At 56.5% G+C, this 27,553-nt stretch overlaps 2 protein-coding genes across 2 annotated transcripts in view; one reads left to right on the top strand and one right to left on the bottom strand.

Annotated features, from left to right (window-relative positions):
- Positions 1–1,585, bottom strand: part of ASTN1 (astrotactin 1) — a 61,834-nt gene extending 60,249 nt beyond the window's left edge. Inside the window, exon 1 of the mRNA XM_059478820.1 lies at positions 1,303–1,585. Within this exon, the coding sequence (XP_059334803.1) occupies positions 1,303–1,585 (283 nt within the window). The remainder of the gene's footprint in view (positions 1–1,302) is intronic.
- Positions 1,586–4,368: 2,783 nt separating this feature from the next.
- Positions 4,369–18,282, top strand: BRINP2 (BMP/retinoic acid inducible neural specific 2). The gene is made up of 8 exons (XM_059478413.1): positions 4,369–4,558; positions 11,142–11,488; positions 13,998–14,188; positions 14,310–14,500; positions 14,857–14,962; positions 15,307–15,543; positions 15,690–15,912; positions 16,235–18,282. The coding sequence occupies exons 2-8, from the start codon at positions 11,208–11,210 to the stop codon at positions 17,349–17,351; spliced, it is 2,346 nt and encodes a 781-aa protein (XP_059334396.1). The 5' UTR covers positions 4,369–4,558; positions 11,142–11,207; the 3' UTR covers positions 17,352–18,282.
- Positions 18,283–27,553: the final 9,271 nt, after the last annotated feature.

Below are 27,553 nucleotides of genomic sequence, written 5' to 3'. Positions count from 1 at the left end.
CCTTTGTGGCACCAAGGTGGCCTTTGGGGCCGGCGGCCGTGTCTCCCTGCATCCGCAGCAGTGCTGCTGCCTTGTTGCCACAGCAACGCTCTGGGCCCCGCTGCAGCATCCCGCAGCATCCCAGGGCCTGGGCTGGGATACAGGGGACAGCACAGCCCCCTGTCCCTGCCACACAGCCCCTGCACCCGGCAGAACAGCCCTGGCTGTGCCCACACAGCCTGCCCAGGCACCGTGGGCAGGCACCGTGGGGCTGTCCCTGCCTTTCTCCTGGGAGAAGGGGGAGCCCACACAGCAGCAGTGCTGCCCCAAGCCCACCCAGAAACCAGGACTGGGGGTCTCAGCACATGGAGGGGTCCATAAACCATGGGAGTGATGAGTTGCTGGGAAAAAAACCCAGTCTGGGGTCACCACTGTACACAAAGGTGGTACAGTGGGGCAATGTCACATCAAGCAACACACCAGGACCTCATTTTTGGGCCAGCTTCCAAACAAGGGTGGTGTTCTAAAAACTACATGGGACACCCAAGGTGCAGCTGGAGAAGCAACAGATGGACAAGGCTTGCAGGAGGTGACACAGCCACTGTGGGGCTGCTAGGAAAGTGATGGTGGCAACGCCAAGGTTAGCATGTTAAGTGTGGGCAAGGAACTGATGTTCTGCACCAATGTCACCAGAAATGAAACATCTCAGGGGCTTGTTTCAGGTGGTGAGGAGGGAAACAGGTCCCTGCACACAAGGAAGGGGTGGAGGCCTCTCTCTGCATAAACAAAGGAGCAAATTGTTTGGCTTTTTTTGGGCTTTAGGAGCCCATGAGATAAGAGCAGATAAGCCTCACCCAGTGGATGAAGAGCAGGTGGGAACCCTCCAGAGCATATGAACAGGCCAGAGCCTAAACCTGGGGGCAGAAGCACCGGAGGCAGCACACACAGGGCAGGGTGGGATACACTGAGCAGCAGAGTATTTTTCCATCGGGCTGCAGGGAAGGTGACTCTGCTCAGGGGCAGACAAAGCACAACCCTCACTCCCAGACTGCGGGCCCCATGCCAGCACAGCCGCCGGTGGCCATCGATCGAGCCGGGGACGAGCCCCGTGGGTGACAACCTGGGCAGCACCGAGCCTGCAGCATCCCGGCCGTGATGCTGCACCGGGGTGCACCGGCACCGGGGCTGGCCGAGCGGCTGCAGCGGGGTGCACCGGCCCCGGGCCGAGCCGCCGCAGGGTGTGCGGTGCGGCAGGGAGGAGCCCGGGCACGGCCGGGGATGCTCGGGGATGCTCGGGGCCCCGCCGCGCTGCCGCAGGCTCACCCAGCACGAAGTACGGCAGCTCCGTGTTCTCCAGGTCATCCACCACCACCATCTCTCCGGGGAAATCGTTGCGCACCGAGAAGAGCAGCTTGGGCTCGGCGGCCGAGGGGCCGTGCATGATGCTGAGGTCGTTCTCCCGCAGGAAGGGCAGCGCCGACACCGTGATGCTCTTCAGCTTGCACTCCAGCTCCTTGGCCGCCGCCTCCGCCGCCGCCTCGGCGGGGCCGCTGCCCGCGGCCAGGCAGCAGCCGGCCAGCAGCGAGCACAGCCCGGCCAAAGCCATCTTGGAGCCCCGGCCGCGCTCCCGGCGCCGGGCGGGAGGCGGCGGCGAGGGGCGGGCACGGCGCACCGGCGCCTCCCCGTGCGGCGCGGCTCGGCACGGCTCCGCGGCTCCGGGCCCCCGCCTCTCCCTTCCGCATCCTCGCCCGCCTTCCTCCCCATCCCCCGGGAGAGCGGGAGGACCGCGGAGCGATGCGGTGCGGGACGGATGCGGGGCTGCCCGGCCTCCCGCTGCACCGGCACGCGGGTACCGCCCTCGCTGCGCTGGGTGTATGCAGAAATCCAAAACCCCACACCTCCGATATCCCACACCTCCAATATCCCACACCTCCAAAACCCCACACCTCTGAAATCCCACACCTCCAAAACCCCACACCTCCAAAACCCGACACCTCCAAAATCCCACACCTCCGAAATCCCACACCTCCAATATCCCACACCTCCAATATCCCACACCTCCAATATCCCACACCTCCACAACCCCACACCTCCAAAACCCCACACCTCCAAAATCCCTCACCTCCAAAACCCCACACCTCCAAAATCCCAGCCTTCAGAAATCCCAGGTTTCCAAAGCACCATGAGGTATCATGGAACCCAAAGCCCCAGAAGAAGCCACTGACCTCCAAAATACCAGAAGTCACGGGCCTCCAAAATAAATCCCAGGAGAAATGGAGCCTGAAGCCCCAGAAGAAGTCACAGACCTCCAAATCCCTCAAGCCCAAATGAAAGAGATATCATTTATATATCATTGTCTCTATGTGTATATGTGTGTGTATATGTATATGTATATGTACATGTACATGTATATGTATATACATATAGAATGTAAGGGCAACCCCAAACCCACTGGATTTGGATCTTTTTCCTGTATTTGCATGCTTTTTATTTTCACCCTCTTTAGGCGAGCACAAAGCAGCGCTGACAGCTCGTCTGACAGCCTCACCTTCCTCCAGACACCCGTGGTCCCCAAATCTTCTGATGGAAAATGTTCTCTTCTTCCACAGTGGGGGCAACGCCCAGTCCTCATCCCAGCAGGAATGCCTGGCTGTGTTCTGCTGGTGTGGTTTTCCCAACGGGGCTCTCCTGATGGCAGACAGCTCTGGAACAGGGTGTGGAGGCATCACAGAGCTCCCACACCATCTCCTCATGGGGACAGTGTCCCATCCCACCTCACACCTCCAAACAAAACCCACACACTGCAGATAACCCACACACTGCAGATATTTGTGATTTTTTAAAAAATTTTTGTTTTGCAGAGCTCTCCACCTCTTCTTGTTATGGTTTCCCTGAATTCCTCCTCCTTCATGTATGAAGCTTAGCCTGTCCCAGAGTTGGCATTGAGAGGGGACAGCACTGTGCCCCCACACCCCAAGCAGTGGGTGCTTTACCCCAGGCCCATCTGTCCTTTTTAACCCCTTTTATTTTTAACTTCCATGACTCTTTAAGCAGGAAGAACTATGCTGAGCAGAAATTATCCATTTTCAACGACCAGAGAGAAACACTGAACTAAACCAGTGGGGATGTAGTGGTGGGTGCTTCAGCAGTGCTGTCTCCCTCCAGCAGCAATGGGCTCAGGATCAGGAGAAAAAAGGAAAAATCAGAAAAAAAAGAAAAAAAAAAAAAAAAAACCACAAGCAAAAAACCAAAATGGGGAAAACTGGGAAAGGACAATCAGGAACAAATAAGGAAAAATGAGCAGCAGTGTTTTGTAGGATATGGCCCTCCTTTTGTGCTCCTTTTGGGGAGCACAGGGAAATCCTTCTGGATGACTTCCACAAGGCCCTTTCACTGCTCTTCTTTCACCATGGGCCACAAACTCATTATAAAAGGAGCTTTTCCATTCTGAAAAATAATTTAAATAAAGATTTGCATTTTTTAGAGGGTGTCTCCAACAAGCTTCTTTCAAGGTTTGGAGAAGGGATGCACCCCCAGGAGTGGTGCCCCTGGAATGTGTAACGAGGCATGAGGAGGAGCAAGGAAGGGGTTTGGTGGGAGGTGTGAAGAACACAGAGAGATAAATGGAACACATATAAAAAACCATCCGAGAACACTAAATCTGGTGTCACTGACAGCATCCTCCTGCTGCTCACCGGGAATGACCAGCACAGGAGGGAGAACCTGGGAATGTGGATCCCTGCAGGTGTTCCACACCAGGCTGGCGGGGCTTGGAGCAACCTGGTCTAGAGGAAGATGTCCCTGCCCATGATGGGAATGGGATGATCTCCAGGGTCCCTTCCAGCCACCCCATTCCCGATCCCGCACATCCCGGATGCTCTCAGGGTCTCTCCCGTTCCCCATCCCGCACATCCCGGGGCTCTCCATGGTCTCTCCCATTCCCCATCCCGCACATCCCGGGGCTCTCCATGGTCTCTCCCGTTCCCCATCCCGCACATCCCGGGGCTCTCCGTGGTCTCTCCCGTTCCCCATCCCGCACATCCCGGGGCTCTCCATGGTCTCTCCCATTCCCCATCCCGCACATCCCGGGGCTCTCCATGGTCTCTCCCATTCCCCATCCCGCACATCCCGGGGTGCTCTCAGGGTCTCTCCCATTCCCCATCCCGCACATTCCGGGGCTCTCCATGGTCTCTCCCGTTCCCCATCCCGCACATCCCGGGGCTCGCTCACCCCGGGTCGGGAGGCGGGAGCGGGACCCCCGCACCACGCCCCGCCCCTCCCCATCCCGCTCACCCAATGGGGACGCGCGGGGCCACCGGCGGAGCCTGTGATTGGCTGCGGGCGCCGCATATATTATCGGCGCAGCACGGCGGCCCCGCGGAGCGCGCGGACCCGGCGGCCGCGGCTGAGGGAGCCCGGGATGGTGGCGGCGCCGCCGGGGCCCGCCCGGCCGCCTGCACATGGCGCGGCCCGGAGGCGGCGGCGGGGCAGCGCCCGGGGCCGCTGAGCCTGAGCCGATCGGAGCGGGACGCCAAGGAGAGGCGGCCGGTGCCCCGCCGGCGCTGATTTGGAGCCTGGGGTGAGTCCGCGGGGTCGCGGGGAGGAGTTGGGGACGGGGTTTGAGGCGGCGCGGGGGTCCCGCCGGTGGTGGAGTGGGGAGGGAGCGCTGCGGGCCGAGCGGCGGCCCCGCAAGGGCGGAGATCCCGGGTACCGACGGCGGCTCGCTCGGTGACCTTGGTCAAGTTGTGTCCCCTCTCCGGGCTCGCTTCGCAGCCTCCCCGGCGAGCTCGGGTGTCGGGAAAGGCACCGAGTCCTGCCCGGGCGGAGCCGCCCCGGCGCGGGCCCCACAGGTGAGGGGCGGCTGCCACCGGCACGGTGGGACCGGGAGCCGGCGGGCTACAGGGACAAACGGTCTGCCCGGGATGCTGGGACTTGCTGCTGTGTGCTGAGTGCGCTGCTCGGTGTGGAATGCCTGTGTGAGGCACCCCGCGCCCGCAGGGACCGGGGAGATGCCCCCGCAAATGTTAAAACGCGCATTTCTCCGATGGGCCCCGCTCATCAGTAGCCTGTGGGGGGATCAGTTCCGTGAGGGGATCGCCCGTTCCCCGCACCGCAGGGCCCCGCTCCGCCGCCCGGAGCATCGGGTGGAGCAGTGGGTGCGTGAGCCGTCGGGAGGTGTTTGCTCGCCTGCCCGGCACAGCTCCGGTACCCGGGGGCTCCCCGCTGCCAGGCTCCCTTCCCTCAACACTCATCTTTCCAGTAGGAAACAAAACTCGGTGTTTTTAAAGCGCTGGATCGCATCATCTCCGGGCGCAGCGCTGCCGGTCCCTCCCCAGGGACCCGCGTGTGGCTGCCCTGGGGCGGCCGTGGCGGCTCCCGGAGTGTCCCGGCTCTGGTCCCGGGCACTCCGAGCCCGGGCGCTCGGGGCCGGGTGGAACCCGCCGGCAGATGTCAGTGTCCCCTCTCTGTCGGCAGCCAGGAGGGTCCCTGCCAGCCCCGGAGGCCCCTGCACTTTTTCCGAAGCGGAGCTGTCTGTGGTGGCCGTGCAGTGACAGTTTGGAGAGCTGGGTGTCCAGGGGAGGTGGCCCCACTCTGACACCCCAGAGGAGCGCTCCCTCTCTATGCCCAGCACCAGCCACCCACCACCTTATTTATTATGGTCTGCTAACGCTGAGCTACACTTGTGCATCACTGCCCGTCCGTGACACTTGTCACTCGTGTGAAGGCAGGGAAGGGAAGCAGCGTTCCTCGCCTTGCGCTGCCTCCTGCATGAGGATGGTGCTGGGCTTGCAGGATCTGTGAGGATGAAAGAGCCATCCTCCCTGGGGAGGAGGCGGCAGGGCTGCTCCCTTTCCCTGGCTCCTTGTGCACAGGGTTGCTCTTTTTCCCCATCCCCTCGTGTGCAGGGCTGCTCTTCCCTGGTCCCAGAGATCCATCTGCAGGGATTCTTTGGTCTGAGAGCCGAACGCAAGGTGGGGAAGCCAGAGCTGCTGCTGCCGTCACTGTGCTGGGGGGGAAATTCTATTTTGCACGTTTATTTGCTTTATTTAAGAGGCTTTTTGCCTGTAGGTGTGAAAGTCTCGGGTGTGCAAAGCCAGAGGGCAGAACACATGGCACTGGTGCGACTGTGCACGCAGCTGCCATCTCCCCTGACAGCGGCCCAGGCTTCAACTCATTTGATGTCTTATGCAAATCCTCGGCTCCCTGAGTCCTGGGATTTTCTGCTATTTTCCTTTACTCTCATCTTCGAGTGTCTCGCTCTTGAGGATGTGAAGAAAAGCTAATAAAAGGAACCCAAGTCGCTGAGTCCTTAGAGGTTTTCTAACGGGTCTCATGAGCTGAGAGGAGGAGGAGGGCAGTGGCTTGGGGTGCCTCGGCTGTAGTGACTGATGGGGCTGCAGAGGGTGGCCAGCAGGAGAACCCGCTCCCAGCCGCGGCTCCGAGGTGTCCGTCTGTCTGTCCCCACGCCCGGAGCTGTGTCACCGGGGCCGGCTGCCAGGTGGCTGCCAGCGCCCCGCCGTGCCCGCTTTGCCGGCGATTACGGCGCTGCTGTCGCTCCGGCGGTGCCTGCCTCGCTCTCTTAATTACCCCGGCTGATCAGCGGGGCCCTGGAGCTTCCTTGGCAGCGTGCGGGAACCAGCCCGGCCATGCAGCTCCTCCCGAGCCACAGCCGAGCCGGGGCAGAAGAAACAGTGTGGGCAGGGCTGGCAGTAGGGGACACAGGCTCCACGCAGCCCCAGGTGAGCCTGGTGGCCCCGGAGCAATGGGAGCATCCTGCTAAAACTGATCCCTTTGGGATTGTCTGTCCCGAGGTGTGCAACATCGAGAGGTGGCCTGGGCGGCTGCGTGCATGCACAGATAGACACGGCTCAGCTGAGTCAATCCACTTCAGACGCTAAACTGCACTTAGCCTTTGCCCAGGCTCTTTTAAGTGGCCTTAATTTGATAAAGCTTTTCCATGTTTAATGAGAAGGTGACTCAGTCACTGGGTTGATGTTCGTTCCCACTGAAAGGCGTCCCCAGGGAGCTGCAGACCCCTCCCCATTGCTCCTGCACAGATGCACCTGGGCTCCCACTGTGCCCAGGGACCATTCCCTGTGACTGGGCCCATCCCACAGCCCTGCCACCGATGGTGTTGTGTACCTGCCATGGGCACTGGGGTTTGCTGTGGCTCTGGGCTTCAGCTCAGCGTGCACAGAGGTGGTTCCAGGGTCCATCTGGAACCTTCCTGCGCTTCCCAACAGCACCTGGCAAATACCACTGCCCCCTCCCCAGTGCATGCTTCCCAGTTGCTGTATCTCCAGATCTGTTCCTGCAGCATGAAAGGGCACAAATCAATGTTAATGTCCCTAACAATTAGCTAACATCTTAATTATCGAGCTTGGCCTGATGAGTGGTGGAGCACGTGGCTCTGGAGATGCCGTGGGCATGGAGGGGAGTGGGACCCTGGCATAACTCTGATGTTGTGCTGAGGGTGTTGCTGCTGTCACTGTCAGCTCCAAGGGCAGCAGAGGGAGGCTTTTGCAGCTCACCTGAGCACCCCATCCTTCCTTCAGCCTCTCAAGCCATTTTGGATGAGGACACCACTGCAGAAGTGATCCCACTGCCATCCCCCGGGTGGGGAGTGACTCTAGAAATTGCCACAAGCTCTTTGTAAGATGTAGCTCATGTGAGAGTGTGGGCCATGCATCAGCCTCACTGGGGTGTTCTGCTGCAGGCAATGGGGACAGACTGCACTTCAAGAAGCTCAGGAAGACTTGGCCCTGAAAGAGGTTGTGATTCTAGGAAAACTTGCCAATAATATTTACTTTGGTACTCTTCTTCCTTGCTTTGGGGTTTTTATAGAAGAGGGAAGAGGAGAAAAAAAAATAAGCTGGAAGTTTTCCAACTTTTGTGATGCAAAACCCTAAATCAAAAGGAAGAAGAAAAAAAAAAAGAGTTGTCAGATGCTTCTCATCAAATCTTCATTTTTTTGGATCAAGGAAAAGTGATTAGAAAGTTATTTCCAGCTCTAGTAGTAAGGTCAAGGGGGTTACTTGTTTCTAAAGAGCTTTACTCTCCCCAGCATCCCAGGAGGATCCTGGTGTGAGCATGTGCAGGTCCACCCTGAAAAGCATTGCCCCAGCCCCCCTTTCCCTCAAACCAGAGCCAGCTGTAGGGATTGAGGACTATGCAGAGCTATTGCAATATCTGCATGTATTTATTTTCTATCACTCCTGATCGATAGGAGGAAATAAATTACCCCAGTGACAGTGGTGCAGGCAAGCTGCTCCGTGGGGATGAGCTGCTGCAGAGTCAGTGCAGCCCCCTCACAGGCCCTCCTTGCCTGGCTTGGGACTCCAGCTCCTGTTGGCAAGGATGCTGCCGTGCGTCATCACCGTCCCCAGGCAGGAGCCTCCCTCGGAGGTGCCGCCACACGCCTTGTAAATAGGAGGGAAGTGTGAATAAAAGCTCACTCAGCAAGGCTGGAAACTCTGCTCCATACCAGGAGGGATTCTTCACTGGTTTTGTACCAGTTTGCCCCGGCCAAGTGCTGGAAATATCAAATCCTATTTTTATTGCTCTGTAGTAAAACATGAAGTAGCCACAGGGAAACATGGCATGCTCAGCCTGGAATCTCAGAATGAGCTCCCCAGGGAAGGTGTCAGAGCAGGCTGAGGTGGTGCAGAGCTGGCCTAGGGACCACAGCCTGAGGGAAAAGGTGGCCCACAGTGGGTCTACCCATAATGTCCATCCCCAGGATGGTGAGCCAGATGTTTGCTGCCTTAGCTGTGGTGGGAGAGGGGATTTGGAGGGGAAGGACAGCATGGGAAATCCCTCTTGGCCAAGGCACGTGGAGATGCCCTCCAGGGTGGTAATGGCAAGGGGCTGGTTAGTGTTGGTGAGAACCATTTAACATCTAGGATGGTTTGATGGAAAAGACAATGCTCTTGCTGGTGTGTCCCACCTAAAAAAATCTCCTCTGTGCTTTGAATCAAAGGGGGAATACTCCTGTGTCCTTCTGATTTACACCAGGAAAGCCTCAGGGAGGGTGGTGCAAAACCAGTCTGTGGTGGTGTGAAGTGGTGATGGATGAGGCCAATGTCCCATGGCACCTGTGGAAAAGCATCTCCTTTAACCACTTAAAACCCCCTTTAATATCCCCTGTGAGACCCAGGCTGATACAGACCCATGTGGAGGGAGGGGGGAGAGGGACACAGCCAGGGAGCAGCCCCTGCCCAGCCCCACCTCAGCTGGAGCTGGGTCAGGAGCCCCTTAAAACCCATGGATGATGATGGGAGACCAGGAGCCAGGGTGTGCCAAGCCTGTTTGTGAGGCAACAGGCAGAGTCCCAGTGCACCAGATATTTAAACAAGGTGTTTTGCTGTCACAGCCATATTTAATAAACACACTACAAGCAGTGTGTTTCCATGGGCAGGGTTTAGAAAACGAAGCTGTTCAAGAAGGCTTTACCCTCCCTCAGCTTCTCAGCTGAGATCCAGAGTGTTGCTTTCCTCCTTGCTCTATGGGAAAGGGATCAAATCACTGAAGGTTTAGCCTGTGGTCAGTATCTAAACCATCCATGAGGTTTAGTGCCAGACCCTGGCTCCCACCATTCTCTCCTGGCCACAGCAGCAGGACCTGGCTGCAGGCAGCATGGACCTGGGGGGGTTAATCTTGAGCTTTGAGGATCCCTTTGGTCCCCAGGCCACATCAATTGTTAATTGTACCAGCAGATATTCCTGGGGAGGGGAGCAAGCTGCCGGTCTGCTTCAGGCAGGCTCTGCATCCCTTCTGCCTGCTTGCCCTCAGCCCAGCTTTGGCTGTAGGCAGGGAGGATTAGGGGCAGCCAAATGCCTTGGCTCAGCCACCACCCACACTTGGCAGCTCCTCTGGCATTGGGTCCTGCCCCATTTTGGGGGTGACAGATGCCCCCTCCTTGAGGCACAGAGTGAGGAAACCAGCCTGGCACTGCCTGTCCCCCAGCCCAGCATGGGACAGGGTTGGGATTTGGGCACATCCTGCCCCACGTGCCAGGGGCAGGAGGCAGTGACTGGGCTGTCATGTGGCTGCCTGCCAGGCTGGGAAAAACCAGGGTGACACGTGAAAAAAGAGTGTGGGGGAACAGAAGCCCTGCCTGCTGCTCCTGCCCACCCCACTGCCCTGGCACCCCAGCCTGGTGATGTGAAACTCTCAGCTTTTGTTTAAAATTCACAGGGCCCCAGCCTCGAGGGCTGAGCGAGAAGCTGAGAAAGTGTAATCAAAGGGCACCCTTAAGGGTTTAAAAATAGAAGAGAGGGAGAAAAAAAATTGAAAAAACATATTATTACATGTTCAAGCATGATGATTCATCCAGCAAAGCCCTGTTTGGGAGAAGGCAGGGTTGGTGTGAGCTCAGCAGGGATGGGCATTTGGGCTCCAGCCGCCTTCCTGGAACAAAAACCACCTACCCTGGCAGGACTGCAGCAAGGGGGTCCCTGTTCTGGGCTAACAGCTGCTGGTGCCTCACAGCACACCTGGCCTTGGCCAGGACTTACAGATCCCCATCTCCACCTTTGCTGAAAAATTCAGACTCTGTCCTTGTGGCTGCTGCTGCCAGAAAAGCTCCATCTTTACTTTGCACTCAGAACACTACTTCCATCAGTCTGGGCAGCCTTGGAGTGGCCATCCATCCATCCATCCATCCATCCATCCATCCATCCATCCATCCATCCAGACACTAGCAGGACACAAAGACAAGTCTAACATCAACCAGACATGATCCAGTCTATACCTGGAGAAGCTAATTTTCCCAGTTCCTCATGATTATAATATTTTAGCCCCACCTGAAATGAGCTGCATGCTCATGACGTTTGTCCCCACAATGCAGGGTGCAGGGCAGCCCACAGCAGCGAGCTGTGTCATATAATAATAATAATAATAATAATAAATAAATAATATGCCAGGGTGATGTCCAGCAGAGAAAAACACAAAGAAAAAGCCAGAAATTCCTCAAACAGCCATCAGCCAGGATTTCATTTAACTCCAGCACCCCCAGCCCCATAAACTCTTATTTCTTGTGGCATGACCCGGCTCTCCCTGGACCGCAGCGTTCCCTCTGTCAGCAGCATCCCAGCCAGCATTCCAGAGTTTGCTCCCGGTTTCCATCCGTTCCTCACGGGCTTCCCCTGTTGTCGTTGCAGGGCGGGGCTGTCCCGGAGCGTTGCCGCGGGGTGAGAGAATGAAGAAGCCGGCCGGGCAGCAGCAGGATGGGGCGGCAGGACCTGCCCCGTGCTGACGGGCCCCCGCCCATGCTGCCCTGGCCGCTGGCCCTGCTGGCCCTGAGCGCCTGCTGCCGCTGCAGCGCCGTGCCCCAGGGCCATGCAGCCCCCGCCGCGCCCTCCTCTTCCTCCTCATCCTCCTCTCCCTCGGCCCGGCCGCCTCTCGACTGGCTCCTCACCGACCGGGGACCCTTCTACCGAGCCCAGGAGTACGTGGACTTCATGGAGCGCTACCGGCAGGGGTTCACCACCAGGTACAGGATCTACAGGTGAGAGGCTCTGAGGGGCTGGGGGGATGTGGGGGCATGGCAGAGTGGAGGCAGACCCTCTCTAATCCACCTGAGCAGACCCCATGTTTGGGAGGAGGCTGTCCTTGGGAGGAGGGTGGGAGTGAGATGCTGCTTTTCCAGGGAATGCTCTTGGTGAGGCCAGGCTGGGCTCCAGGCTGTCGAGGTGTCTGCTGGTCAGAGTGACCCCAAGAGAAGTTGAAAAATCTCTTTTCCCAGCCCGGTGCTTGAAGAAGGAGTCAGGGCTCTTCATTTCTCGGTCTCAAGGTTGTTTATTCTATCTTAGCTATAAAAATTCTTTCTCCTGTCCGGCCAAGGTGCGCTCAGCAGGACAGTTCCAGGCACTCTGCCTGCCCCCAGGGTGGTGGTATGTCTTTATACTAAAAACTACATGTACAATGTTTACAATTCCTTCCCAATACCTATCACCTATGTTAGACAGTGAGCTTCTACTCTAAACCAATCTAAAAGTGCAAACATCACACCAAAAGATGGAGGCCAAGAAGAAAAAGAAGGAAAAAGTCTGAACACAACCAGATTCCTTCATCTTGCCCCCTGAATCCCCATTCTAAAAACCCCAAAAACCTATTTTTCACCTTGTGATAAATTCACTATCATTCTACTTAATTTGTCATGGTTTGCAGATCTTCATCTAAGGCTGGTAACTTTCTCCACTGGTCATGATCAAAACCACAGGGGCATTTTGGGCTCTGTGAGCCCCCTGGCAGGGGTCTTGGCTACTCAGGACAGCCAGAGGGATGTCCTGGGTCCTGGCACCAGGCAGGATTTGCCCTAAGATGGGAGGGATTTGGTGCTCAGGTTGAGATGGGATCAGCCCTTGTGGCAGGAGGCACAGAGCCCACTGGGCTGGATGGGTCTTGTGTGCTCCAGTCCCTTTGGACATCCTCCACCTATGATCTCCTGCCTTGAGATGGAGGCTGGGGACAGCAGAAGGGGAAGTGTGCATGTGGTGTCCTCCTTCCAGGCCCTTTGGACAAAGATGTTCTCTTGTCCTTTTTCTGTGCACAAAGATTCTCTTTGCCAAATTACTGAACCTGCCTAGACTGGCAGTTCTTTGGGGCTGGGATGCTGCTGGGACTTGAGAAAAGCCACCCTGACTGACCCCCTAGGCATGTCCCCAGTGCCATCAGCCCATGGACTGCTATGGGATGCTGTATACATGGGGGCCAAGGCTGGAGGGGGCTTCTTGCCAGCAGAGAACCAGGTTTGGCAGCAGTGGGGTCCACTCACCACAGCAAAGGCCACCCTGTGACAGCCTCTGTGGGAAACCCACTCCACTCTACCGCCTCCTGTGCCTAACTGGGGCTGTCACCTCTGCCTAATGAGCCCTTTCCCTTCCACTCCCCACCAGTGCTGAGCCCTGGGGGCTTCCAGCAGCAAAGCAAAGCCTGACCAGGGCCTCTTGGGGATGCTGACGTGGGTGCTGGGATCGCAGCCTTGTTATGCAGCCCTGCACCCCCAGGGAGCTCCTCTCCCCTTTCCTGTGTGCTGATGCTGCCATGCCGAGGGAGCTGCGTCCTCCAGGGATGCTGTGGTGACGGTGGTGGGACAGGAAGGAGCAGCCAGAGGGACAGAGCTGGCTCACACCTCCCCAGAGGCAGAGAACCTGCCATCAGCCTTCGGGCCTTGTTTGCCTCTGGGATGGAAGGGGGAAATTGGCACCCCAGCCCCGAGGGAGTGTGTGTGTGCAAGGGGAGAGGCAGCACCCCCCTGCCTCATCCTCAGCCCTGCTACTGGCCCCTGCATCCCATCTTCTGGGCCCAAAGTCATGGTGGGAGGCAACCTGTCATCTGCCAAGCCCAGCAGCTGCTGCTTTGCACCCATCCACTGCTCCCTCCCTCTCCCTGTTTTCCCAGCCAGCCCTGGTGAAACTGTCTGAGAGGCACAGCCTGGTTTTAATTAGAGCCAAATGCCAAAGATTAAGCTGAAATTTGCTGCTGGTTGTTTATGAGGCCATGGGGTTTTGGAGGCAGTGACAGGCTGAGTGGCACATTGACAGCATCTGGGGCTCTGAGGGGACCCACCACATCCCAACACCTCCAGCTTCCCACAAAATGCTGCTGATGTTGAAAACCATGACACCCCCAGATGCTGGATTTTCACTTGGATCTATCTGTAGGCTGGAGGAGGGATGAGCTGCAGGCAGCCCAAAGGGCTGGAAGAGGCTCTAGCCCTGCCCTGGGCTGTGATTAATGCCTTCCGGAGGTGCCAGGTTAATCAATAGTCAGCATCTCCGCTGCTTGTAGCTCTTTATCACCATCGATGGCTTAGGGAGGGACGGTGCTTTTGTCCTGCCTGGATCCATAGCTGGCAGCAGGTCCTTCATTTCCAGTGGGGAGGTCGGGATGATTCTATCCAGAGTTTTCCACCTGTCCTGAATGGAAATCAGGGACATAAGGAAGGAGAGCATGCATGTGTCATGGCCAGACCCACTTCACACCCTCTCCCCACTGCTGCTCTCGTCCCACAGAGAGTTTGCCCGTTGGAAGGTGAATAATCTGGCCTTGGAGAGGAAAGATTTCTTCAGCCTCCCACTTCCCCTGGCCCCCGAATTCATCCGCAACATCCGGCTGCTGGGGCGGCGGCCCAGCGCGCAGCAGATCACCGACAGCCTCATCAAGAAGTATGGGACACACTTCCTGCTGGCTGCCACGCTGGGAGGTGAGCACTGGGCTTCTCAGCCCCTCGCACAGCGAGGGAGGGTGGGAAAAGCAGCACTGCATGGCCAGGAAAGGGAATGGGGGCAGCCCACAGCCTTCCACAAGCATCACATCTCCCCCAGGAGAGGAGTCCCTGACCATTTTCGTGGACAAGCGCAAGCTGAGCCGGAGGGCAGAGCCCGCGGCGGGGGCTGGGAACAGCTCGGGGGTGTCGCTGGAGACCCTGCACCAGCTGGCAGCCTCCTACTTCATCGACAGGGAGAGCACCCTGCGCCGGCTGCACCACATCCAGATCGCCACGGCTGCCATCAAGGTACGAGAGGGGCGAGGAGGGGCCGGCGCCGGGACACGGCAGCCCGGGACTGCCCCGGGGCCCCTCCAGCTGGCCCGACCTGAAACAGCATCCCCCAGAGAGCAGAGAGCCGGGAAAGTTAACACCTTCCATTATTTATGGGAAATTGGGCACGCTAATAAAGGCACATTTTTCAGCGGGCTGCCGCCTGTCAACAAGCTAATTAGCAGATAATTAGTTCTCCTCTCTGACCATCGCCCTGCTACGAGGAGGGGGGCTTGGCCAGCGGGTCAGGGATTATCTGCAGCGCTTTCACCGGGGTAGGGCACCCTGTGTCCCCTCCTGTGTACCCTGACCGCTTCGTGTCCCCATCTTAGGTGACAGAAACACGGACAGGGCCACTGGGCTGCAGCAACTATGACAACCTGGACTCGGTGAGCTCTGTCCTGGTGCAGAGCCCTGAGAACAAAGTGCAGCTCCAAGGTAGGACCGGGCTCGTGGGGATGTGCGGGTGGACAAGTGCTGCCATGGGATGCTTGTGGATGCAGGGGAGGATGCTGGCACGAGATGCTGCTTCTAATTTCAGGGCTGGGGAGGAGAGGGGAGGAAAATAATGAAAGCTGGGCAGGATGAGGTTGTTGCTTGTCTGCCAAGAGGAGCCAAGATCGATGCAGAGCCCAGACAAGCGGCTCCACAGCAAATTGATATGATAATCATGCGAGGGTGGGAGCCCGGCGAGGGGGGAGAGGCTGGTGCCCTCCTCGCCCAGGCGGTGTTTGAGGGGCTCCGTGCGTGCCCTGATGCCCTCGGGGCTGTTCCCTCCGCAGGGCTGCAGACGGTGCTGCCCTCCTACCTGCGGGAGAGGTTCGTGGCCGCCGCCCTCAGCTACATCGCCTGCGGCTCGGCGGGGGAGCTGCTGTGCCGCCGCAGCGACTGCCGCTGCCAGTGCCAGCCCGCCTTCCCCCGCTGCAACTGCCCCGAGGCCGACATCCAGGCGCTGGAGAGCAGCCTGGCCCAGCTCGGGCGGGCCTGGGAGAGCCACCACAGCCAGTTTGAGGAGTCAGGTGAGGCTGGCAGACCCCACCGAGCATCTCCTTCCCCTTGAGAGCAGCTCAGGCTGGGTGCTGGCTCTTCTCACCATGAAGAGCTCGGGTGGAGGGAGGTTGCTTTCAGCTCCACCTTCCCTGATGCCATCTCCTTCTCCCCACAGAGGAGTTTCAGGCCCTGGTGAAAAGACTCCCCACGGACCGTTTCCTGAACAGGACAGCCATCTCCCACTTCTGGAGCATGGATCTGGATGTCCAGCACCGCTACCAGCAGCTGGGCACCAGCCTGAAGCTGCTCTCCAGGAAAACCTTCCGGCTCATCCGGCGCCTCTTCAACCTCAGCAAGCGCTGCCACCGCCAGCCTCGCTTCAAGCTGCCCAAGGAGAGGTAGGGTGCCCTGGCAGCCTTGCTGGGACACTGCCCCGTGCCCCAGGGGTGGCACACAGCCAGGGGCCACCTCCCTGTGGCTGCAAGTGGAGAAGCTCCCACCATGGAGGGGGTGAGCAGGGAGCAGGAGCGGCTGTACCAGCTTGGAATGTGGCCCTGAGAGATCAGTTGCAGACCTGAAGGTGAAAAATGGGTTCATGGGGGGGCCACCAGCATAGCAGGAAACCAGCATGAGGTGGGCAGCTGTTCCATCCTTAGGGAAAGTCAGTCACATCCCAAAAGATGCCATCTAAGCCTCTCTTCTGTGTTTCCTGTGCACCAGGTCCCTCCCTTACTGGTGGAGCCGCGCACAGTCGCTGCTGTACTGCAGCGAGACCACCGTGCCTGGGACCTTCCTGGAGGAAAGCCACAGCTGCACCTGTCCCTCAGAGCAGCCCTCCTGCCAGGGCTCCATCCCGTGTGTCTTGGGCGAGGGGCCAGCCTGTGCCAGCTGTGACCAGGACAACAGCACCCGCTGCGGGAGCTGCCACCACGGCTACGCGCTCACCCAGGGCTTCTGCCGCCCCGAGGTGGCCGACTCCCTGGAGCAATACCTGGGGCTGGAGACTGACCTGCAGGACCTGGAGCTCAAGTACCTGCTGCAGAAGCGGGACAGCCGCATCGAGGTGCACTCCATCTTCATCAGCAATGACATGCGCCTGGGCAGCTGGTTCGACCCCTCCTGGAGGAAGCGCATGCTCCTCACCCTCAAGAGCAACAAGTACAAGCCCGGGCTGGTTCATGTCATGCTGGCCCTGTCTCTGCAGATCTGCCTCACCAAGAACAGCACCCTGGAGCCCGTCATGGCCATCTATGTTAACCCCTTTGGGGGAAGCCACTCAGAGAGCTGGTTCATGCCTGTCAACGAGGGCAGCTTCCCAGACTGGGAAAGGACTACCGTAGATGCCTCTGCCCAGTGCCAAAACTGGACCATCACCTTGGGCAACAAGAGGAAGACCTTCTTTGAAACAGTGCACGTCTACTTGCGGAGCCGCATCAAGTCTCTGGATGACAGCTCCAACGAGACAATCTACTACGAGCCCTTGGAGATGTCAGATCCCTCCAAGAACCTGGGCTACATGAAAATCAACAGCTTGCAAGTCTTTGGCTACAGCCTGCCCTTTGAGCCGGATGCTATCCGTGACCTGATCCTCCAGCTGGACTACCCCTACACCCAGGGCTCCCAGGACTCAGCCATGCTGCAGCTGCTGGAGATCAGGGACAGGGTGAACAGGCTCTCACCCCCTGGCAAAATCCGCCTCGACCTCTTCACTTGCTTGCTCCGGCACCGGCTCAAGCTGGCCAACAACGAGGTGGCGAGGATCCAGTCCTCCCTGAGAGCCTTCAATGCCAAGCTGCCCAATGCCCTGGAGCAGGAGACAGGCAAGCTGTGCAGCTAACACAGCTGGCAGTGCTCACACCTCTGCCAGGGGGCTGCCAGGACAGACTGCCTGGGGAGGAGAGAGAAAGAACCGCCCTAAAAATTGAAATCAAGGCCTTACCTTAGTGCCAACTGCGTGCTTCCATGGTACACCCAGCATCTGGCCAAAGAGACACAGGGCTCGGGCGGATGGAGGATGCCAGTGGGACTGAGGAGGAGGAGGGATGGCTCATGGCATTGTGAACTGGCCCCGAGTGTGGGGACAATGCCACTGTGGCTGGGGAGGTGTGCCAGCGGCCCAGGGGGTGTGGCTTGCCCAGAGGCAGATGCTGGTCCCACCAGAGCAGGTGCTGAACCCACCCTAAGGATCCCCCAGCAGCGGCCTCCTTGCCACCCCAACTTTTGTAGTCTTTTTAAGAGGTTTCTACTGGCACCTTTGCATCCCCCATGATCCATCCTGCAGCCGTGGCCTCGCACACGGTGCTGCTGGGGGCCCACAGCACAGGCCCTGCAGACCCAGCAGGTCCCCCCTGGGGCCTCTCCACGAGCACCTCGTGTCTGCTGCCGTGCCGAGGCACCGTCTCACCCCTTGCCTGGAAGGACCTGGCACCTGCCCAGGGATGCTGCCATCACAGACACCCTCGGAGACCTCTGGGCCAAGGTTCCCTACACAACAGAAAAACCAACAAAAAAAAACCCACTCTACTGCAAAAGAAAGAAAAAGAAAATGTTTTATTTATGTATTTATTTATTTGGTTTGTTTGGGACAGGTTTTTTTTAAGCCTATTCATTTGGGGAGTGTCATTTCTTGTCAGTGGCTCCAGCCAAGAGACATCTTAGTAAAATGTATCTGTTTAATATATTTTTTAAAAAATGCCTTTTTTGAGCAAAAGAGCAACCAAAACCAACTGAGATTAAAAAAAAAAAAAAAAAGAAAGAAAAGAACAGAACAGTTACTGTCATCCCTAGCCCTGGCTTTCCCTGTGCTGTGTGGCTCCCCTCCCTCCTTCCCGGTGCTGCTGTGCTGGGTGCCTGACTGGAATGTCAAGCAGTGGAGCTGCCCGGCTATCAGATGGGAATGTCGGGAGCCCAGACAAGCAGAGCTCACTGCTCCAGTGCCTGCCCTCATCCCTTGGCCAAGGATGAGGCAGAGAGAGGAAGGAGCAGACCCTGTGACCGCAGGGATCCCCAAGGGAGGCGTGCAGACAGAGGGGATGGTGCAGGGAAAGGAGAGGGGTGGGAGAAGTGAATCAGTGTGCAGGTCTGAGGCCGCCTTCTAATCCTCCACAGCTGGCAAAACTTGTCTGCTTGGATGCTGCAAAGGCAGTGGAAACCTGAACTCATCCATCCTGCTCCTGTCACCCACCTCTCCCCCATCCTCGGGCTGGGCAGATAAAGAGATAAGCAGGAGGAAAATAACACCAGGAGAGATAAAGAGACAGACAAGAGGAAAATAAAACAGGGATAGATAAACCATACTTGCTATTTATATTCCCTGTCTAATCTATCAATCCATCAGGCTGGCTATTGTGGTTATAGCAGCCCTCAATCTGTCACCTAGACTTCTATTTTCCACACATCTGTCTTCCTTTGCCCACCTCTCCTCTCTCTCCCAGTCCTAAAGGGAAAAAAATCAGGCAATTAAACACACCAGGAGGAAATGAAAAGTCAAAGCGATCCTCTGGGCTCCCCAGGCAGAGCTGGCAGACATCAGCCTGAGGATGGGGAGGGCACAGGCATGAGGGCCAGCAGTGCTCCTGAGCAGGCAGGGCTGCCAGCAGGATTCCCAGCTAGAGAAGTTATTTTGGCTTCTGCTGAACATATTCCATCACTTCTTGGTTGTCCACAGCAGCTGTGGCTGTCCCATCCCTGGAAGTGTCCAAGGCCAGGTTGGATGAGGCTTTGGTCTACTGGAAGGTATCCCTGCCTGTGGAAGGTCAGAACCAGATGAGATTTAAGGTGTTTTCTAACCCAAACCATTCTGGGGTTCTCCCCATCATCCTGTGGGCCATGTGTCAGGCTAACATTCCTCAACTCCATCCCATCTCCTATAGATAGAGCACTTCCTACCATATTTTTTGGTGCCCTGAACCAGTCCCACATCCTAAACCCAGGTCAACATGAATGCAAGAGTTGTTGGGATGACTGGCAGCACCTCAAGGTACCCATCAAGGGATGCACCCTGCACTTCTCTGGCTTTGTGTAGGCTCCAGATGGAGCCAAGTGATGCCCTAACAGTCCCATGTGTGAGGAGGGAGGTGGATGAAGGCCATTTACTTTTAATTTGATGCAAAAAAGCACTGCAGGGAGTAAGGGGAGGCAGGCAGCTGGAAGGATGAGCCACCAGCTCTTTGCATCCTCAGCAGTTGCCTCTCCTCTCTCCACAGCCTCCCAGCAATATCCATAATCTATTGCCCAAAAGCACCAAGTTTGGCCCAAATTGCCAATTAATTCCCTTTAGGAATGAGGCTGTGCATGGCACTCCAAGGCTGGCAGCTGGCACAACCCTGTCTCAGCAAAAAGCACTTCCCATGGGGAGGCAGACAAGACCTTGGGCACCCACCCCCAAACCATGGGGCTGCACCCCCTCTTTAACTCAGAGAAACAGAGTTGGTTCCTTAAATTTGGCTGCTGAATTGCTGTATTTTGGGAGAGAAATGCTTCCACCTTTTTGGGGATGTGTGTGAGTTAAAGGAAGAGCAGCAGCAGCAGCAGCATGCCCTGGGAGGGACTGCCAGGCTGTGTGGGAATCTCAGGTGGAAGCAGCCAGGTCCTCCCATCCCTGCCCAGCAATTAAGGCACTCAGTGGAGGTGATTAAGAGGACGAGGTTAATAACTGGAGGTCAGCATTTGATTACCTTGCAGTGCTTTCCCTGCACAGAACAGTGCTGATGGCAGCAGGGCTGGCTGGAGAGCTGGGATCTGGCCTCAGGATGGGAACAGCCAGCCTGAACCAGGAATTCAGCACCAAACCCATCAGGTTTTAACAACTCCTGTGTTTGAGGTTGTCCCTTTCTAGGCTCTGTGTTTATATGAGATTCTCTGCAGTATGAAAGCCATAAAATGGCCTTTAAATAACAAGCTGAGCTCTTCACTTGCTTGACTGCAGACACTCTGGTTCCCTCCAGACACGTTTGTTCGGCAGCTCTGCCAGGGAAAAGGAGGCCAGGGAAGGGCCAGGATGTTTCACCCCCAGCCCAGGCAGCAGCATGGGGTTACCTGCACCGCTCTCCCAGGGCAGAGAGAGATCATGGCCCTCAGGCTGGGGCTGGTCCTGCCTCCATCTGCCACCCTGAGACAGCCAGGGATGGGCTGTGATGGGCTGCACCTGAGCAAACAGCTCCACCTTTGTAACCTACACCCTTTTCCCCTCCTGCCTTCACCCTTTGAGCCTCCAGCCCTGTGTGCCATCAAGTGGTGGCCCAAGGGCACCTCTGAATCAGACTGGGCCCAAACAGCAAGGCCAGCTTTGCCATGGAGAGAGACTGTGAGCCTAACTCTGTATTCTTGCTCCATCCTGCCTCAGTTTACCCCTGTGGCTCGCAGCTAACACTCTGCCAGCCTGGCACAGAAGAACGTGGATGCACAGGAATGAAAACATCCCAGGGGAGGAGGGAGGGTTGGGAGACCTCCAGGTAACACACTGGAGCTGGCAGGAACTCTCCTGCTTTGCATGCAAACAGCACACTGGTGCAGATGTTGCTTTTAAAGCATCCCCCTGGTCTCTGGCTTTGGGCTGCAGGATGGGCAGGAGGAGGGAATCGGTTTGTCTTGGCAGGAAGCTGCAGGCTGAGCATTTTGCCCAGGGCTCCTGTGGGTCTGTTAGCCACAGCAGGCAGCTGCCAGCAGATCTGCTCTGTGTTTGACAGCATTGCTGGGGGAGGCAGGAGATGCCAAGCTGCCCTCTCTGCCCCAGCACAGCTCTGGCTCCTTCCTCACAACTCAGTCACCACAGAGATGCTCCTGGGCACACATGGGATCACCTCTCACTCTCCCAATAGCCCAGCAGATGGTGGGATGTGATCCCTGGGAAGCTGGCACCCCTAAGTTGGGCAGCACTGTGACCCAGAGCTGCCCTGCCAGCACCAGCCCATGGAAACTTGCCATCATTCTCTCCACACGCCAGGCTTGTGCATTGGTGGGGTTTGCCACCAGCCCCCCTGTTTCCCCTGGCTCTCCAAAGCCCAGTGACATCTGCATGGCCAAGAGGCAACCCAAAACCTCACTGGCTCCTTTTTAGCCTCATCTTTTTGTTTTCCCTCCTCCTTCTCCTGCCAAGCTCAGAAGTGCAGTCAAGGTGGCAAATTAGCACCAGAGCCTCGTTAATTGGCAGGCAGGAGCCTTCTCCTGCTGTTTGGGCTGTCATCAGCTGTTTCAGCACATTTTCAGCTTCTTTCTCTCAGTCTCTTTCTCCCCTTTGCCAATGCTGGGCTGTTTTTCCTCTCTGCCATCTCTTTCAAAGCCACTGAGGGCTCTCATCCCCCCATGCCATGCTCCCTGGTGTTTTCTCTCCAGAGAGGATTTAGAGGGTCTGTGGTGAATGGCCACTTCTGAAGGAGAAGGGGGGGAAATTCACAACCTCCTGAAATGGTGGTGACCTTAGCTTCTTCCTCCCTCTTCCTCCTCCTCTTCCTCCTCCTGCCACTGTCCCTGAAGGAGGCAGAACAATCAGCACAGAGCAACAGGGAGGTTTCTGCAAGCCCAGGCATGCAGGAGATGTCCCAGCCACCCTCCTGTGTCCCCACTAGGAGCTCAGTGAGAGCCTGGGGTGACTCCAGCTGGTGGGGACCTCAGGAAGCCCCAGTCCCAGTTCCTCAGCTCCCGTCTTCCCTCGCCACCAACTCCTCCTTAAGCAAAGATCAGAAAGCACAACCTCAGCATAACCTCAGCCACCCAACCCCACTGCCTCCCTGAGTGCCCTCAGCCACTCCCAGCTCCTGAGGAGAACCTGGAGACCTCTTCAGACACCACCAAATGAAGTCTCTTCACTGCACCCCATTCTGCAAGTGGAAAAATTTGCAAGGACCAGGAATGGCAATGGCAAATTGCTTTCTCCTCCTCTGGGCTCTGCTCCTGGACCAAGGGTTGAGACGGGCAAAATTTGGTGGACAATGGGATGAAATTCAGAGGGATTTTCCTGTTGGATGGAATAAAATCCCAAAATAATCTGCAAGACAAACCTTTTGCTCCTACTGCACATGCCAAGAGTGGAGACTGACTGGTTGGAAAGAAAGAAGGAGAAAAATCAGTCAAATTATTTTTAAAACTGCTCTCCCAGCCTACAGGCATCCTCTTCTCTGTACACAAACCCTCCTGGGATACACAAACCCTCCCAGCCCATCTGCCTCAAAAAATCAGCTACATCAGTTACCTCCTTCCAGCTTTTCCCTTGAAGTGATTCCCTGCAATGGCTCCTCACCCTTCCCTTGCCCCTGGTGGTATTGATCCACTCAGGAAGATGGGAATTGCAGGAAATAAAGGGTCTCAAGGGCCCATTTCTCCACCTGTAGCCCATTTGATCGCTGGGAGAGCCCACACCACCAGGATTTATCTCCCACCTTGGTTTCCCAAGCTACTTTCTATGGCTGTTTCCCCAACATAACAGTAAAAAAATGTGGCACATAAACCACCCCAAATGGTGTCCAGGGATGTGATATCCTATAAATCCCAGGAGGCTGCTTGGAGGAGAGTGTTGTTTGGATCAGGCCTGCTCCATTCAAGTCATCTCCTCACTGGCCATAGACCAGGGGGCTCTTCCAAAGCCCACAGAGCTGCTGGAGAGAGATTCCTTCTCTCCTGAGACTTGGCAGTGGTGTTGGGAGCCACACTCTCAGAAAGGCTCCTGGGGGAACAGAATCAGTGATTACCCAAATTAGTTTCTAATAGCTTTTATCTCCTAATTTCTACTTTGTCAAGTGCTAAAATCCATTAATAATCAAGAGACCATGTGGAAAAACATTTAATATCCCAGCTGCCAAGAGCTCCCACCCTGTCACACTCCAACACAGCTACAGAAGAGGAGGAAAAAAATAAAATATGATTTTTTTTAATCTTGAATCCAACTCTCCAGTTAAACTGTCTCCTGCTTTTGCTGATCAGTGAGACAAATCCATGTATGGAGCAGTAGATCCTGCACTTCCCTCTTGCTCCTCTCCTGCCCTTGCTGGACAAAGGGTGCCTCATCACTGAGTTGGTTCCTTCCTAGAGGGACCCAAAGGTTGGTGGCCAAGGTTTGTAACACCCTGGATTCATCCTGTACCTGGTGCTTCCCATCCAAATGAAGGGAGGGATAAGCATGTCCACACAGTCCTCCATGGGCTGAGGCTGGGGTAGATCATTTCCACTCTCTACCAAAACACTGCAGCCCTTCATTCCACCCCCATCCCCTTCAAGTCTCTCAGCTTTATTCATTCCTTATCTTGGCCTTGCAGAGCTGACCTCAGCCCTCCAGCCACAGCTCTCCCTGCTCAGGTGGAAATCCACCCACAGCCCTCCCTGCTCAGGTGGAAATCCACTTCCCTGCTCAGGTGGAAGCCCACCCCCACCTTGCTTCAATTTGCATCATCCCCCCTCTCCTAATCACCTGTTTGAACAGTTTAATGGGCTTCTAATAAAATATTGCATTTCTGAAGCTCCCTGTGATGGAATAATTCCCCCCAGCATGCCCAGAGGGATGCACACAACCCCTGCACAGCATTGCCCATGGCTTTTTGTGGCTGGGCTGCTTCCCCAGCAGCAGCAGCCTGGAAAGAGGAGGGAATACAGCCCTGCACCCGCCCCAGAGGTTGTTGCAACAGCAGAGGTGGGCACAGGGATCCAGGGGGCACAGCCAGAGGTGAGCTTTGGGCAGGAGTGCCAGAGGGTTCCAGGCACCCTGGGGACAAAAGCTGGGAGCAAGGAAGGAACTGGGATGTTCTGCATGAGTGGGTGGCTGTGGGAGCTGCTGGGAGCAGGGAGGATAGAGGAGGCTGAGCAGGGTCAGTGCCTGCACCACCCCACATCCCAACAGTGTGGCTTTCAATCCCAGAGCCAGGCTGGGTGTGGGACAGGCTGGTTTAAAGATCAGTTCTGTCCAACATCCCCTGGCCGCACCACATTGCTCCTTCCTCTCTTGCCAAGAGGATGGTGGCCTGATGAAGGACATTGAGGTGCTTTTCTTAGCAGCTTAACCATTGCTCAGAGGCTGAATCAAGAGTGACTGAGCCAGTACAGCAAACCCAGTATCCCCACAGAACCAGTAAATCCTCATCTCCACCTGAATGGGCTGCCCAAGGCCTGATGGGGACTTGCAGACCCTGTCCTGAGCCCCAAAAATGCCTCAAAGAGCCCAGGCTCAGGTGCTGGCCTCACAGAGTGAGCAGATGGAGCCCTGCCAGGCAGGATCTGGACTTTGTCAGTCCCTCAGTGACCCTCCTGGTGAAAGCTGGGACAGCACTGCCACCATGCACACTCATCCCTGCTTCCTTCCCCAGCTCTCAGCAAGGCTCAGTGCCTGCTTATGGATTTTATGGATTTATTTGTGTTTTGCTGTTGGCTCACACATCATTAAAGAGCTGCTGTGATGTTGGCACCCATTGACAGCTGCTCTGTGGTCACATCCACACATGGACTCAAAGGATGTGGACTCCTCCATGGAAACCCCTCCAGGGATGTGCAGCCTCACCCAGGAGCAAACCCTGTGCAGGCTTTTTTACAAAGTGGTGGAATCCACATCATCTAATCAGGGGGTCATGGGATGCTGGGATGGGATCCCAATGCTTTTCCAGGGCTTTGCCCCTACCCAAGAGAGATTTAGTTGCTGGGGGTGGGGTGTAGTAAGGTCACAAACTGAAATATATCCAGACACATACAGTACATAAAACTACAGTCTGTTTCCCCTCTAATTGGTAATAAATGTAAATGTTTAGTTATGCCTGGCTTGGGAGCTATGAAAAGCACATCTGGCTGGCTGGTTTTCCTGCCTGCCATCTGTAGCTGAAAGGAAAAGCAAGAGGTGCATGTGTGAGCACCTGAGGAAGGCAGCAGTGGCAGAGAGGGAGCAGGAGAGAGGAGGAGGAGGATTGTTGGAGCAGGCTGGTGTCAGAGGGTGGTTTCTGGTTTCCCTGTTTATGGGGACCTCCAGGTTTTGCATCTCTGCTCGATTCTTCCTCCTCTCCCAGGTAATGCAACCCACAAAGGAATGGCCCATGCATTCCAGAGCTGCTGACACAGAATTCCCTGGCACTGATGGGGAGACAAAGCCAGAAAGCCCCTGGAGGTCTCCTCCTGGCCATTAATTACCATTAACCAGAAGCTCTGATCTGGTCAAAGCTGAGCAGTGCTTTGTGCATCCCTTCAAACAACACAAAGCCCTTGCAGCTGAAACAGCCAGACCAAGCTGGCAAGGAAGGGATGCTCTGTCCCCCCTGCCCCTGTCCCAGAGCCATCCTTAGGTCCATAAAACCCAACCTGCAGCACCATCCCCACCAGTTAAAGGCTGGGAGGAAACCACTGATCCAAAGAAGAAAATGCAGAGCTTTAAAAACTTTCTCAGCGCCAAGACCCCAGGGCTGGAGAAGTTTGCAGAGCTGAGAAAGCTAATGAGCACAGAAAAGCAGGTCTGGTGCAGAATTAACACAGGGGGGAGTGTAGATTCCCCCCTTCCCTGCACCTGCTTTCCTACCCTCTCCCAGAACCTGCTCCAGCCTCGCAGCAGCGCCACCATCCCCATTCCCAGCTGGACTCACACCTGCCCCATCCCAGCGGGATTCTGGCACCCAGCAGCCTTCCTCCTCCTCCTCCTCCTCCTCCTCCTCCTCTGCCCGCCCGCTTCACTCTTATTCTGGCAGCACCGCCTCTTACTTTGAAGCAGCTTTTCTTGGAGCAGCAGCCTCGCTTCCCGGCCGTCCCCAAAGAGCCCGCGAGTGCTGCTCTCCCTCGTCCCTCCTCCCGCCTTGATCAAGGCTGAAGGCTGGAATCCAAGTGCATTGATCAAAGCGGCTTCTCCGGGCGAGATTCTCTGGCAAGGAAAAGCAATGGTTCCTGAGGAGCTGCTCCAAGGGCCGGCGGCTCCTTGCCAGGAGGGGAGAAGGATTTCACACACCCAGGGCAGGCTGGCAAAGGGGTTTCACTGCCCGGAGAGGCTGCCACAGCACAGAGGGTGCTGCCTGCTCCCCAGGGACTTGGGGCTGAGCAGCAGCCAGATATCCTAATTCTGAGCTCTCCTGGGGAAAGATGCAACTGCATGTGGCTGGGACAGAGACGAATAACGCCAAGGTCTTTTGCCTCAAGACAAAAGCCCCCATTCCACCCTTAAAGCAGCTTAGACTGAGTGCACAGAGTGCCTTGAAGAGCAGGGGGCTGGCAGGCCCTGGCAGCAGCCCCTGGTTCTGTGCCAAGCCATGGGGCCGCGTGCCAGGTGCTGGTGCCAAGGTGAAAGCAGAGAGATCAGGCAGCCAGATGGCATCCTCCACCAAAACAACCATGGACACAAAGCATCCTCCACCAAAACAACCATGGACACAAAGCATCCTCCACCAAAACAACCATGGACACAAAGCATCCTCCCACAGAAACAACCATGGACACAAAGCATCCTCCACCAAAACAACCATGGACACAAAGCATCCTCCCACAGAAACAACCATGGACACAAAGCATCCTCCACCAAAACAACCATGGACACAAAGCATCCTCCACCAAAACAACCATGGACACAAAGCATCCTCCACCAAAACAACCATGGACACAAAGCATCCTCCCACAGAAACAACCATGGACACAAAGCATCCTCCACCAAAACAACCATGGACACAAAGCATCCTCCACCAAAACAACCATGGACACAAAGCATCCTCCACCAAAACAACCATGGACACAAAGCATCCTCCCACAGAAACAACCATGGACACAAAGCATCCTCCACCAAAACAACCATGGACACAAAGCATCCTCCACCAAACAACCATGGACACAAAGCATCCTCCACCAAAACAACCACAGGACACAGAACAGCTCATCTGCCATCAAGGGCTGGAGCTGGCCCCAGTGTGGCCCCAGGAGGGCATCCCAGGAGGGGAGGGGGCAGCAGGAGCAGGGGCAAAGCCCTGTGTAACTCAAGCAAATCCATTTGCACCCACAAACACCCTTCGAAACACTGGGACAGGCCCTCCTGAGAGGTCACACTGGCCCCCAGTTCCTGGGGACACCCCCTGCCAAGCTGGCAGGCAGCTGGGGCCACAC

Source organism: Ammospiza nelsoni, chromosome 9 (genome assembly GCF_027579445.1).
Source record: "Ammospiza nelsoni isolate bAmmNel1 chromosome 9, bAmmNel1.pri, whole genome shotgun sequence".
Taxonomy (NCBI): domain Eukaryota; kingdom Metazoa; phylum Chordata; class Aves; order Passeriformes; family Passerellidae; genus Ammospiza; species Ammospiza nelsoni.
The sequence above is the reverse complement of the archived record's forward strand: the minus strand, read 5'-3'. Positions and strand labels throughout refer to the sequence as shown.